The sequence below is a fragment of the Lacerta agilis genome, chromosome 8, assembly GCF_009819535.1.
Source record: "Lacerta agilis isolate rLacAgi1 chromosome 8, rLacAgi1.pri, whole genome shotgun sequence".
Lineage (NCBI taxonomy): Eukaryota > Metazoa > Chordata > Lepidosauria > Squamata > Lacertidae > Lacerta > Lacerta agilis.
Genome location: NC_046319.1, coordinates 25,415,797 through 25,430,570, shown reverse-complemented (window position 1 = coordinate 25,430,570; position 14,774 = coordinate 25,415,797). Strand labels below are relative to the sequence as shown.

Genomic DNA, 14,774 nt, shown 5'->3' with positions numbered 1-14,774 from the left:
AATTGATTTTCTCCCCCACCCTTATGTGGAGGCCAGATTGTACCGTAAGTGGTCTTTACTGCACATTTGCTCTGCTGTGTTTATGGGAGAGTTACATGATGCAGAACATGCACCTGCATTTGCTTGACCTTTACACGTCTCCCTTGCCAGATGTTCCTTCATCTCACACTTTCCATGCATTTCCCCATCACATTGCAAGCTGCAAAAAAAGTCTGTTGTTGTTGTTGTTTTTTAAAGTAAATTTGTTAAGGAACGGCAAGCGAGTGCCTTAATCCGCTTTAATCTCACAAACGTAAAGTTCTGACATGCATTCAAATCCCTCCCACAACATTTTGAGAGTCTAGAAGCACCCTGGATAAGGGGCCCCCTGATTCTCATAACAACAATCACCATCAGAAAATTGGGGGAGAGGGCAGCAAAGTGGCGCAGCATTCCTCCACCCAGGTTTGCTGCAAGCTCCCCACCCGCCAGGGGCACAGAGGGACCAGCAGCAAAGCTCTGAGGAACACCTCCCCCCCCCCGAGTTGGCATTGGCTTTATCTTAAGGAGAAGTGCTTTCTGAAGCTCCCCTGCCCCTCAGCCTGACAGGGTGGCAAGGCTTTGCAGTGCTTCTTCTTAAGGGAGGCCCTTGCAGAGCCTCATGCCCCCCACCCAACCAGCATTAGAGGGACAGCAGGAGGCATTTTGCCTCAGGTGCCGAAATGTCTTGAGCCACCCCTGACTACAAGTCCCAGAATCCCCCAGTCAGAAAATGAGACTCACCTTTTTCAAGTGGCAGCAATCGCAAGCCAATAATCATGGAAGGCCTCCTTCAAGTGTTAGTCAAAACAAACAAACAAAAAAAATCCTTCCAGTCGCACCTTAGAGACCAACTAAGTTTGTTCTTGGTATGAGCTTTCGTGTGCATGCACGCTTCTTCAAGTGTTAGTATTATTGAAGGATTTAAAGAAAGAAAGGGGGGGAGAAACTGGCTCCCCCCCCAGCCAAATCTGATTATGATGCAACCCCTGCTAATCTTCCTTTCCCCTTCATTTTTAGAAATAAAAAAAATAAAAAAATAAAAATAAGATTAGGCAGGAATCTGAGAGTCATTATTAGAGCTGGGTGGTTTCATAAAACAGCTATTAAATGTGCAGGTTAATTAACTTCTGGTCAGAACAAGATTCTTAAGGTCATTTTTACTGGCCAGGAAATGTTTAAATGGAAAGGGTTCCAGAAAAGTGACCACCTTTCAGTTTTTGTATTAACGTTTTTGCTATTCTTTGCAAGTGCCACCGTGGAAAAGGTCCCATGTTCAATCCCCAGCATGGACAACTCTCAGGGACGCGCCCCCCCCAACCGCTCCACCACTGGAGGGTGGAGCCTGAGACAACAGGGGGTGGAGCAACAGATGGAGGCCATTTTGTATACAAGTCCACATTTCACCCACGCATAGGAGCCAACCCCTAAGGACCAAGTTCCGTTTGCCCTCCCATTTTCCATCCCCCACCCCGGAAAAAATAGCAACCCCCGCCCCAGCAAAATTGGGTGGGAAAACCCCAGATGTGTTCCCTGCCCCAACACAGTTTTTCCATTTTTCCCTCAGTCCTTCACATTTCTGTGCTCATCCCAAGGGCAAGTGATGCCCTCCTCATGCCTGGTCCAGTTCTCTCAAAAACTACTGTCCCTTTTTAGCCTCAATAAAAAACAGCCTTGTGGAGGCAGGGCAAGGTTAACACGATCTCCGTGTTGAGTTATTGCTGGCCTGAGGGTGGAGCTGATGCCTTTGTCAGCCCTGAAACTTTTAGGAAACAACTCAGAGAGCTTTGCCGCTTTTTTTATATCTCCGCACAACTCGTTGTTTTGGTTGTTTCTTAGATGCGATAAATATCAGTTCCTGGGAGGCGAAAATGGCCCTGAAAATGATCAAGAGTTGCCGGCTTCCTTCTAGTTGCCTTTGTCCTTACAAAACCTTCACGGCCTGCTTTTCAGACTTTGCCAAATGCAGCCTGCCTTCTGGTATCCTATGCAATTAGGATTGCACCTGCTCTTTGCCAGAGCAGATATCGCGGGGTGGAGGGGAGGTAATCTGTCTGTACACAGGTGCTCCCCTCCCCTCAGCAACACTGCATCAAAATGTGAGAGTGATGAAATCCCTTCTATTCATGAATGGGTCCAAAAGTTAACAGATTATGCGGAGTTAGATAGTTTATCAGAAAAACCAAAAAAAGGAATTCATCTCAAAATGGGAAGTCTTTAAAGTTTAGTTGAAAAACAGTTACAGTCGTTTAAACTGTCACAGCGTTTGAATAACTTCAGTAGTAGATTTAAGAAAGATTTAAGAAAGATCTGAAACCTTAGATAAATCAATAATTAGTTAATTAGTTAATTTAAGATAAAAATGTGTATTGGCAACAAATAATAGATAATTGAAATAAGGAATGGACTATGGTCTATAGTCCAAGGACGGCTTTTTGTTTTATTGATTTGTAATTAATAATGTCCATATTATGGTCTGGTTTGTGTTTCTTGTCTTTTTTGGGGGTGTATCAATAATACACACACACACGCACACACAGTCATACCTCAGGTTGTGAACACTGCAGGTTGCGTTTTTTTCGGGTTGCGCTTGTGCCAAATCCGGAAGTACCGGAACGGGTTACTTCTGGGTTTCGGCACTCGCGCATGCGCAAAAGCACTAAATCAAGCTTCGCGCATAAGCAGAAGCACTGAATCGTGGCATGCGCAGAAGTGGTGCTGCGGGTTGCAAACACTGTGGGTTGCAAACGTGCCTCCTGCATGGATCACATTCGGTTTTATTGTGTACCAATATTTTTGAATATTGCCTTATTTGATATAAACCAGGGGTCAGCAAACTTTTCCATCAGGGAGTCGGTCCACTGTCCCTCAGACCTTGTGGGGGGCAGACTATATTTTGAGAAATATTAACACCCTGCAAGCTGGTCCTGCAGCTGCCTCCGAACCTGGAGGTGGAATGCACTCTGCACATACTGAGGAGCGCGTCTTGGCGCCGCCCGCTCACCGGCATTGTTGACAAGCAGCAGTCGCTCCATCGGCCTGTCCTCACAGAGCTCCTAGGCAGTGTGCGCTGCGGCCCGTCATCCGAGGCCAGGTCAGCGGCCAGGCCGCACATGCAGAGCAACGGGCAGGCAGCACACAGCTTGCCCTCCAGCTGCTCCAGTGCCACCACTGAGCGCGTCACCAGCAGCAGTGCCGAGCCAGGCGCCAGGCGTGGGGCCAGCAGGTGCGCCAAGCTCCGGCTGAAGCCCTGCGACATGCCCATCACGATGCCCAGACCCGCCACCCACCTGCTGGCCTATCCGCCCATGGCCACGCCGCAGGCAGCAAGGCTTCGGATTGGCTGCAGGAGCTTCCTGCAGCCAATCCGAAGCCGCGCCAGCGTTGCCACCTGCCTAGAAGCCATGCCAGCGTCGCAGAAGTCAGTCCCCATGTGGCGAGGCATCTGCAGTGTGCGGGGACTGACTGAGCTGACGGCAGGGTCCGCGGGCCCGGATTTACGAGCCTGGGGGGCTGCATCCAGCCCCCAGGCCTTAGTTTGCCTACTCCTGATATAAGCTGTTTCTTTTGCAGTCAGATTTTTATTATGACTTTATTGTATCGGTTCAGATTGTTATAAGATGTGTGATCTTCGTTGTATGTTTTGTTGTCTCTTCAGCAAGTAAACACCTTGTGTATATTGAAAGGCAGTACTGTATACAAATTAAAAGTAAAATGAAATGAAGACCTCGGGTTTGATCCCCGCCATCTTTCAAGTTTATAAAAATGGATCTGCTCTTCTGTTTTATTAGGAAGCCTTATACAGCATGGCTGAAGTCTCTGATCCCCAGCTGATAAGCAGAAGCTTCAATCCTGCTCCCTATAGAGGCCTGCTTTCCCCATAGGGAACCTGCTGGCAGAGCAGCACTCAGCAGGATCACACAGTGATGTCAGTTGATTGACAGGTGGGCGTGGTTTTTTTGGGGGGGAAATAGAGCATCTGGTGGGTCAAGACTGACCCATTGGCTCTAGCTTCCTTGCCCCCTTGTTAGAGCAAAATATTGCCGGCTCCCTAGGTGTCCTCAGCGCTGTCTCTTCCAAAGTGCTGCACCTCCCACAGCTGATTGCTCAGAGGAGCAAGGAGCATATGCCAATATAGCCCTCCTTGCAAGGTTGCCGTGAGGATGCCGTGAGACCCAAAAGATTAAGCATCATGCTGCTAAAGCGCTACTTACCCAGCTAATTCACCGAAAATCTCGGAGACGTAGGAATAATCCCCTCCAGACTTCGGGATGGTGACTCCCAACTCGGCGTAACACAGCGACCCGAGGGCTGCGATCCCCCCGCCGAGCACCCAGATGATGAGGGCGAGCCCCACGGACCCCGTGTGCTCCAGGACTCCTTTGGGGGAAATGAAGATGCCGGAGCCGATAATGTTACCTGGGAGGAGCAGAAGGCATAGGAGAAGATGAATTAATATATAGACATATCTTCTCATCTCGCTACTCTAGTATGCTCAATAACAACAATAGTAATAACTCAAAGAGGAGAATTTGGATAGTACTTTGCAGACTTTTTTCTTCTTCAGCTACACACCAAAACCATAGGAAGCTGCCTTCTACCCAATCAGACCATTTAGCACGGCCAGGCCATCCATAAGACAGGCTGAAGCAGCTGCCTCAGGTGGCAGAATCCAAGGGGCATCTCCGCAGACACACACACACCATTGCCGGTTGAGCAAGGAGAAGCGGCTAAGGCAGCCTTCGAGTTCTGGTATGAGATCTTGCGAGAGCCTCATGAAATATTGCAAGAGTCCCACGAGATCTTGCAGGGGCAGCACAAGATCCCACAGAGCTCTCGCGAGATCTTTCCAAAACGCAGAAGCCATGACCCCAATAAGCAAGGCTTTGGTGGAGGCAGTAAGGAAGGGGTGTGTGTGTGAGTATCTGGTGTTCGTGCAGGGGCAGGGCTGCATCTTCCCGTTTCAGCAAAACAGGATGGACCACCCTTGCTGTTTGGGTCCATCTAGCTCAGCATCGTGACCATCATCATCATCATCAATCATATTTCTATGCTGCTTAATGTTCAAAATCCCTAAGCAGTTTACAAAAAAACCCACAGTAAGACAATGTTGAAAAAGAATAATGTACACACCACATTTAAAACTCTGAATGCAAAGAGATGCCTCAGTAAAAGCCATCAATAAAACAGTAAATAATAAAGCAGAACGATGTGGCAACCAGTTTAAACAGATGGGTCTTTAGGAGGCATTTGATGATGATGATGATGATGATGATGATGATGATGATGAAAGCTTGCTGCTGTTTCTGCCTCATGAACAGCACTTGTAAGGGTGACTGACCATTGGCCATGCTGGCTGGTGCAGATGAGAGTCTAGCAATAGCTAGACTTGTCAACAGTGACTGGCAGCAATTCTCTAGGTTTTCAGACAGCTTTACCTAGAGATGCTGATGACTGAACCTGGGGAACTTCAGCCTGCAAAGCATCTGCTGTACTGCTGAGCTACAGCCCATCCCACTCTGGTATCCTCCAAGTGCTTCGGACTCTTGACACCCATCAGCTCCAGTCAGAATAGGGCCCAGCCCTATAATTTGCCACTCCCTAAACTGGACTGACACCAAAATCTACCATAAAGGAAAGCCCTAAGCAGACAATAGCTATTGAAACAACTGTTGGATGCTTTTCAAGGAAGATCCCAGGATCATTTGCTTGGCGCTCAGGCGCTCAGTAAAAGGCACGGGATTTAAGAAATTGTTTTCATGACTGCTGTGAGTAAGACAGTCAATGAATGCTGCTCTAAGAGGAGAACTTTCTCAGAATGACAAAGAAAGGAGGTGTTAGGAAGAGGTGGAAGAACTTTAATCTCGCAGCCAAATGGCTTTTCTGGCGAAGGTTTTAATCCGGACGGGGAAAGTCTAATTAATATTCAGAAGAACCTTCTCCAAAGGAAGACAGTCAACCTGGGCGGAATGCTAAACTAGGCTGAGGAAACCTGGAACCAGGACAGCTATGCTAATAGGTTGGACCCTGCGCAGCGAGGCGAGGGCAGCAGGGTCAGGGCCTGCCTTTCAAGAGTGATGCGTTACGTAAGGAGACTCTCGGAGGGAGCAAGTAGATTCCCCAGTCCCAAACCGCGGCTTGGAGCAAAATGCAACCGTGCTATAATCAAGTACGTACGTGCATGTTCCCAAACCCACCCACAACACAGAGATACACAGCATTTCTAAATGAATAAATAGAATCACAGAGTTGGAAAGGACCCAAAGAGTCATCTAGTCCAGTGCAGGAATCACAGCTAAATAAATACGTAAGATTTTGTGTCGCACAGGAGCCCAGGGTGGCAACAACAGCGTAGTGAAACAATGCCATCAAAACACACAAAAAACAGTTATGAACATCTAAAAACGTCAAAAGGAGAGTAACATGCCCTGGCAGCAAAGAATTGTGAAGTTGCCAGGAACAGTATCTTTCAGCCATCCATTGTCTGGGTGACTGGGAAGGTTTAAAAATTCCTTGTGTGTGTTAAGAATGAAGGGGGTGAGATGCACCTCTCGCAGAAGGGGAACAGCCACAGAGAAAACGCTGCCGTGGCTCTGTGCCAACCAGGCAGGACCTAACAGTGCCACCAGCAGGGTAATTTTCACAGGTCAGGGTGTTTAGTTTACATTTCCTCAACTTCCAGGTCAGCAGTTGTGCCGCTCTCCTGCTGCAGCAAAGTGTCAAGGAGTCTTGTGCCACTCAGAAGCCCACGCAGCCACCAAGCTGTTTGTATTTAAGATGTCACAAGACGCTTTGTTGCCTGTACCCGTTACTTCAGTAACCCTTTCTGCCACATTATTGAAAAGCAGGTCAGGAATACTGTTTCTTCTTTTTTTCTGCTGACTTTTCAATGTGAGCTGCTTTCGACCACTTGGCGAGTCAACTGAACACAGACACACCCTTCTTAAATTTCGCAATCCTGTTTTAATGGGAATACACGCAAAAGAAAGGGTGTGTGATCTACTGTCAGATCTTTGCTTCCGTTGTGACTTACAGGGTCTCTCTTTCTGAAGAAATCTCCCAGAGAGAGAGAGAGAGAGAGAGAGAGAGAGAGAGAGAGAGAGAGCTATAAATTGTCATTGTGATGATGACTTTAATCATTTATTTTATTGCTTGGGTTTTATTGCTTCCTTTTGTTTTATTTTTGTTTGTTGTTTTAACTGATTCTAGCTTCTATTTATGATGATTGATATACATAGTATTTTCAATATTGGCATGTGTGAATGTCTGATCTGTTGAGATATATTAGTTCCATTTTTTGCACCAGAGTACCCCAAAACCTCTTTTAGAAATTGATGGAGGCATTGAGTTTCGAGAGATATTTTTGGCCTTTGGCCATAAGCAACAAATGTTTCACCCAATTCATGCAACTTTCTTAGGATTCTTTGTTTACTTCCACATTTGTGTGTGTGTGTAAGGGGGGGGGGGAGAGGAATCTACCATGTGGACCATAATATATGGATATGGGTCAGACCCACATCCCATGTAACATTCATGGCAGTTGTGTAGTTTGGGAGCACCTACTGGGTTTGGTGTGGGCCTCGGCCACAGTGCTCCTTAGGTGGCATGGTGGGGGTCAACCCCACAGCTGAAATCCCCTCCACATCCTGCTTTCACTTCTGGGCTAAGAACAGGGTGCCAAGCAGAATCGCCCAAGAGGCCAGGTTTGGCTCAAGGACAGCTAGCTGCTGATCCCTAACTTAGCTTATAAACAGAAGCAAGGATGGGGAGGGGCAGAAATCCCAAGCCCAAAATGAGCAGATGTGTGAGGCTTCGTCTCCATCTGGTGGCCCTTAGAATGAAAACCAGCCCCCTGGGCTTACACAGGAACCTTTGAAGAGGAACGTTGGGAATTCACTAGCCAAACTTTTTTTCCTTTTTTGTTTTTCACGCTGGAAAATTGATCAATGCAAGGGAATTCTCTGCCATCTAAGAGAATGTCTGCGGGAGAGCTTTCACTTCCCCCGCTCTTGTTGATGTGAGTGAAATCATATGAATGAAAGTGAACCGGGAAGGGGAACACTAAAACACAATTAGCTGCTGCATGAGCTGATGGTTGGCGCTTTGTGGAGCCCCCTGCACCAGCTTTCCCAAGATCCAGCTGTCGCCTGATCATCGCACCTCGCAAAGCCTTATGCATGGCGCTACACGAGACTCGACAATCATCAGCGCTGGCAGAGCTTGCTCAGGGCTCTGTGCCCCCCTGCTTTCAGCTCAGACAACATCTTACCCTGACCCACACCCATATGAATGAATGGCATCAGGTGGGAGGGCAAGAGGTTCCTCAAAACTGTCACAGAAGAGTGCATCGTTAAACTATGGAACTCCCTTCTGCAGGAGGCAGTGATGGTCACCAACTTAGATGGCTTTAGAAGAGCATTAGACAAATCCATGGAGGAGAGGGCTATGGATGGCTACTAGCCATGACGGCTATGCTCTTCCTCCATAGCTGGAGGCAGCAAGCTTCTGAACATCAGCTGCTGGAAACCACAGGGCTCTTGTGCTTGTTGGTTTCCCACGGGCATTTGTTTGGGCCACTGTGAGGATAGGATGCTGGATTAGATGGGCCATTGGCCTGATCCAGCATTCTATTATTATGTTCTTATGAGAGTCCCAAGGGGAAGATGGAGAGGCCTGCAGGTGCAGTTGTTAGACCATCCAAAGAGCTGCTACGCTTAATCCATTTCCAGGCCACGATAGGATGGGGAAATGCAGCAAGAATGAACTAAAGCAACACACACACACAAAAGCAACACTGCAGACATGTCATCAGCAACTTTGGCAACACTACAACTGCCCACCAATCTCAGACTGAAGCCCCCAGACCATACAGAGAGCCAGTGTGGTGTAGTGGTTAAGAGCGGTTGACTCGTAATCTGGGGAACCGGGTTCGCGTCTCCGCTCCTCCACATGCAGCTGCTGGGTGACCTTGGGCTAGTCACACTTCTTTGAAGTCTCTCAGCCCCACTCACTTCACAGAGTGTTTGTTGTGGGGAAGGAAGGGAAAGGAGAAAGTTAGCCACTTTGAGACTCCTTCGGGTAGTGAAAAGCGGGATATCAAATCCAAAACTCTTCTTCTTCTACAGGAGGAGCAACAGCAGTCCTGAGCAGAGAGCGAACCAAAACTGCTCTAAACTCTGGTATTTCCTGTATGCCTGTAAAACTCAAACCATGGTTTGGAGTCTGAACCGTGGTTAGTGTAAACTGTGGTTTGGCATGATGTCTGAACTGAGCCTTCATCTTCAGTTGCCCACTCACTGAAAGAGTTATTAGAGAGGGTTGATCTTAATAACAGGATGTGATAAATGAATGAACTTCCCAGTGTCTTAAAATGTGGCAACCATGTTCTCCTCAGTGCGCCAGGCTAGGGGGCGGGTGGGTGAAGAAATAGGCAAACCCAGTAGCTGTGTACCCTCGATGCTAAAGAAAAGCCTTTTTGTTCCTAACAACTTTGAGAAATTCAGCCACAAATCGTTCAAGAGCTGTTCATTCATGTGAAAACACGAGCCCTGTAGCCCTGCCAAAGTGAAGGAGAACTGAGGTGATCCGCTCCAGAATTCCTAGTCACGCAAGTACACCCATTTAGCCTCGGTGGCACCGTTAATCTATGACACATGCAGTGTGTTTCGGGGCATGCTTTTATGCCGGGGGGGGGGGGAGAGAGAATCTATAGTTTCCAGCAGGACAGAAGTGCCATTTCACTCTCGCGACTCAGTGAACAACTGCAGCTTCCCTAAAAACGCACAACATGCAATACGAAGGAGAATTAAAATCTCCTTAGCCAGGAGTGGCGTCCATCATGTTGCGTGCTTTTAAAGCACTTTAGCCAACTTTGATCTTTTCTCTTTACTGTTGTTATTGCTTTCTGTATATTAGAAATGAAAACAGGAAGAATTACATAAAAACCGCAACTATCTAATCTATGTTCAGAGGCTTAAACATGATGTTCACCCATATCTCCCTTCAATAAAAGCATTCAAGGGTGATCCAGGCAGGCATCTCTTGTAGGATGCTGCACCTCATGCCTGTAGTGTTATTTTAGTTTTATTGCACTTTCCAAATGAAATCGTTGGCATAAAAAAGCCAGTCTGTATTCCCCCCCCCCATTTAATCCAGATTTACCCTTTCCGGGGGAAATCAAATAATAAAAAAACCTGTTCCCAGTGACCCATTTGCAATATCTGAACAACCCCCATGTACATGTACAACATTAACCCTGTCTGGAAGCACTCTCAGGATCCTGCAGCATCTTAAAGGCAATGTCTTTATTGTCGCCACCTTCCGAAGCCGATGCCCTCAGGATGCTTCAGACTACAGCTCCTGACATGTGAGGAGCTGCCACTTCTGGGTGGGGACTGTAGTGTGAGCTTTTGGGGGTGGGGTACACTAACGTCTTGTACTTCCCAAAGCATCCTGAGATGGGAAAGAAATTTGACGCGTTTTGCATTTCAAGGAGAACCTACATAGCCCATGCTTTCTGAAACAATCCATGGACTGAAACGCAACCTCCATCCTTTCAAATCTGCACATCTCCAAATCTGCACATCTCAGTTCCACTTCTCTGGCCAAGTCATGCACACAAGAATGTGCATGTCTGAATCAAGTGTGCAGAGAAAATGAATGTCACTTCGCCTGTTTATGTTTGAAGAAACTGATCAGGGATGGGAAATCAATGCCCACCCCACATGTTGTTGGGCTACAACTCTCACAAGTCCTAGCACGTAGTGGGAGGGCCACAGGGTTCCCGCCCCTGGGCTTTTCTCAAAATGAATTCAAGGTGGCTTTACAATAATAAAATGTAGAATTGTAAAGTGGATCTATACACAGGGGGTGGGAGGAACACTATAAATAAGTCAGAAATTAGATCGTTATAACAAAAAAAAACACCTACAGAAAAATGCATATAAAAAGTTCCTGCTCTCTGGCACCATCTGGTGTTGCATGTTTATAACGCATTCAAAACATTGTTTTTTTACTAATGTAGCTGAGTCCATAGAGTTGGAAAGGTCACAAGGGTCATCTAGTTCAACCGACTCTTGCCCAATGTGGGGCTTGAACCCACAAACCTGAGATTAAGAGGGCCATGCTTTAGCAACTGAGCTATCATGTCACACACACACCAGCTTTATACATCATCTCTCTTTCTCAGTCTCTCTCTCTCTCTCTCTCTCTCTCTCTCTCTGTGTGTGTGTGTGTGCAATAGTTGAACAGCATTAACACAATCAGCCAAGAACCCTGGCAAATAGAAAAAAACTCCTTAAATACCTGAAGATCTAAAGAGAGCAGCATTAACGTGACACAAAAAATGAGAAAAATGCTCGGATAATAACCTCTTTAGCTGCATTTTAACCAAGCACGTCAAAGTATCAAGACTTGACATATCTCACCTCAAACAGCATTCCACAAGGGTGGCTACTTTCACATTGCCGAAAGAGAAATCGTATCACTATAAAATTTGCACGCTCTATTTTATAGGTATAGATGCAAATTACCATCATTTTAAAAAAAGAGGAGCGCGTTCTATTTCGTCATAGGGGGGCTGGAGGAGACTGTGGCCTGGGGGCCCTGTGTCAGTGCCTGCTCAGTCGACTCTCCAGGTGGCAGCTTCCTGCCCATCTCCCTTGAACTATTTCACAGGCCAATCTCATTGTTCCTTCCATTTCCCAGAACTGGATGCAACTGCATGCAAAAGTCAGCATTATTTTGGGATAGGGTTTGGTAGTGTGCAGTTCCCATATATATGGGGCACGTGCTAAGAGGCGGCAGTGAACAAATGGAAATGAAACAGAGCCTGCCAGCTACATGGGAGCCACACCTAAGTTGCAAGGCATAAATATACAGCGATATTTCATAGTAGACAAGAATGGCCTGTACAATGGGTGTCGAGTTAATACAAACCAGCTTTACCAAACCCTCCATGTGTCCCTATTTTCCAGTAACGTTCCTGATTTAGAGAAGCCATCCTGGTTTCTGATTTGATCCCGGAATGTCCTGCTTCTCCTTTGTTGTTGTTCAGTCGTTCAGTCGTGTCCGACTCTTTGTGACCCCCATGGACCAGAGCACGCCAGGCATGCCTATCTTTCACTGCCTCCCACAGTTTGGCCAAACTCATGCTGTCCAACCATCTCATCCTCTGTCGTCCCCTTCTCCTTGTGCCCTCCATCTTTCCCAACATCAGGGTCTTTTCTAGGGAGTCTTCTCTTCTCATGAGGTGGCCAAGGTACTGGAGCCTCAACTTCAGGATCTGTCCTTCCAGTGAGCACTCAGGGCTGATTTCTTTAAGGATGGATAAGTTTGATCTTTTTGCAGTCCATGGAACTCTCAAGAGTCTCCTCCAGCACCATAATTCAAAAGCATCAATTCTTCAGTGATCAGTCTTCTTTATGGTCCAGCTCTCACTTCCATATATTACTACTGGGAAAACCATAGCTTTAACTATACGGCTCTTTGTCGGCAAGGTGATGTCTCTGCTTTTTAAGATGCTATCTAGGTTTGTCATTGCTTTTCTCCCAAGAAGCAGGCGTCTTCTAATTTCGTAACTGCTGTCACCATCTGCAGTGATCATGGAGCCCAAGAAAGTAAAGTCTCTCACTGCCTCCATTTCTTCCCCTTCTATTTGCCAGGAGGTGGTGGGACCAGTGGCCGCTTCTCCTTAGGATGTCCCTATTTTCATTGGAGAAATGTTGGAGGGTATGGTATAGAGTTATCCAAACCACCAAGCCGTCTGAAGGCAATCCTGTGTAGGGAAGTTTTTTTAAAAAAAAATGTTTAATTTTTTTTATGTTTTTATATATGTTGGAAGCTGCCCAGAGAGGCTGGGGCAACCCAGTCAGATGTGTGGGGTATAAACAGTAAAATTATCATTTATGGAATGTGACATCCCTATTTTCACCAGAGAAATGTTGAAGGGTATGCTTTACTCTTAAAGTTAGGATCATTTTGAAACAATGGCAGTAACAGAAACAGGCACCCAACTCTGCCGTAAGCGAAGAAAGGGTCAGTCCTCTAGTTTCTAATGGATGTCCTTTTTCTGGCAATCCCTTATGGGAAAGCAAAGGGCAGCCATTAGAAACTAGAGGACGAAAGAGGACACATCTAGTCTAATTTGCATGCATAGATGTAAATGGAGAAACAATTGCTTTAATTTAAACAGAAATACAATCCATTTCACTGTAAATGGGGGAGGATGGTGGCCAGCCTGCTCAGTCTGTTGTCCAAATTTGTTGAGGGACAATTTCAAGGTTCTCTCACCTGACTTCAGAAACCGACATTGAACCAAGCCACTCTTCCAAGAGAGGAGGCCTCCTTCAGCCGAAGCCTGCTTTGTTGGGGGCGATATCCCACTGGCTTTGGTGTGCCCAGGACCAGAGCCTTGGGCTGGGGCTGGATTGTGCCCATAGTTCAACCCCAGGCTCATTAAATTTGATGAGGGCACCCAGGTTTACTCTGAGGGCCGAGTGGCCGAAACAAAACAAACTTTACATAAGCCTGTCTTTGCTTTGCTACCGGGCATTGAACTAAGCAGGCCCCGGTTCAGCGCCCAGAGGTCTAATTGAGAAGGGATAATTCCCTGTGCCTTACATAACACATGCCATGTCCTCTTGGCGGCAACAAGGACTGACGATGAGCAAATGGAGGAGCCACCCTGAAATTCAAACAGGAGAATGTGCTCTTTTCAGGGTCAATGTGGATGGAGCACAATGTGGATGCAGAAGGTTCGATCCCCAGCAGCATGCCCAGCTAGACCTGGGAGAGACACCCTGCCTGAAACCCTGGTGTGTGTGTGTGTGGCTGCTGCCAGTCAGAGTACACAATACTAAGATACATAGACCAAGAGTCTGACTCAATATAAGGCATCTTCCTATCTCTTGTCTTCCAAACTTTGGGGTGCTGAGGGGCATGGTGGAAAGTGTTGAATGGTGGTTTATTATGCAATCCCACAGCTGGGTGGAGCACTGATGCAGTGGGGAGCCCACCAGGACTGAAATTGGCCTGCAGGATGGGGTGAAGGAAGTCTAGCAGAACAGAACATAGTTTTATTGGGTCACAACAGTGGAGCAGATTCTCTCTGACTCCAACTCTTACGTTTCTCACACAAGTTCTTTGCAGGAGCAAAACATGGGACAAGAGAGGGTGTTTTTTTGCTTGCAGGTTTTTTTTCTGTTTTGTTTTTTTTGCTTGAGCTATAATTCCAGCATTCCTCCTGGATTTTACTGGGGTAGGAATTTCTAATCGCATTATATTATGACCAAACTTTAAAGATTTTTAAAAATTGGTTTTGAGATTTATTTATTTTTAATACAAAAACGTTATTCTTTAAACTGCCACTGAGTTGTAAAGAAGTTATTTGGCTGCAGGGCAGAAATGTATTTTCTTTATTAAAACACACACACACACTCACACACCTACAACTGAGCCTTTAATGGTTTCGCTGATGTGATTTTTATGTAGAAGGTTTCTGAAAACAAAAGCTTAGAAAGGTGGTATGAGAAATCCACACATTCCCCTCCCCCACTTCCGCAATCCTACAGTATCGCAAGGCATCACCTCATGGATCAGGTTGATCAACTTGTTGCCCCTGCTGAGGATTATAATGAAATGTCTTGGAACTGAAGAACCTGCAACCCCAGATACAGAGGAGCAAAACTACTCCTGGGCCAGTATCGTTCAGGTGGGGGCCTGCTGGAGAGCACAGGGGCCCACAGACCACATTACAA

General features: G+C 46.6%; 1 protein-coding gene across 6 annotated transcripts in view; it reads right to left on the bottom strand.

Moving 5' to 3' along the window:
- The window catches only part of SLC7A10 (solute carrier family 7 member 10), a 42,954-nt gene that overhangs the window by 12,847 nt on the left and 15,333 nt on the right, over positions 1–14,774 (bottom strand). For all 6 annotated transcript variants that reach the window (XR_004427127.1, XR_004427126.1, XM_033156621.1 and 3 more), the window contains exon 2: positions 4,233–4,437. Coding sequence is in view for 4 of the 6 variants with exons in the window: in XM_033156621.1 (XP_033012512.1) it covers positions 4,233–4,437 (205 nt within the window). In the remaining 2 variants the exon portion in view is untranslated. The remainder of the gene's footprint in view (positions 1–4,232; positions 4,438–14,774) is intronic.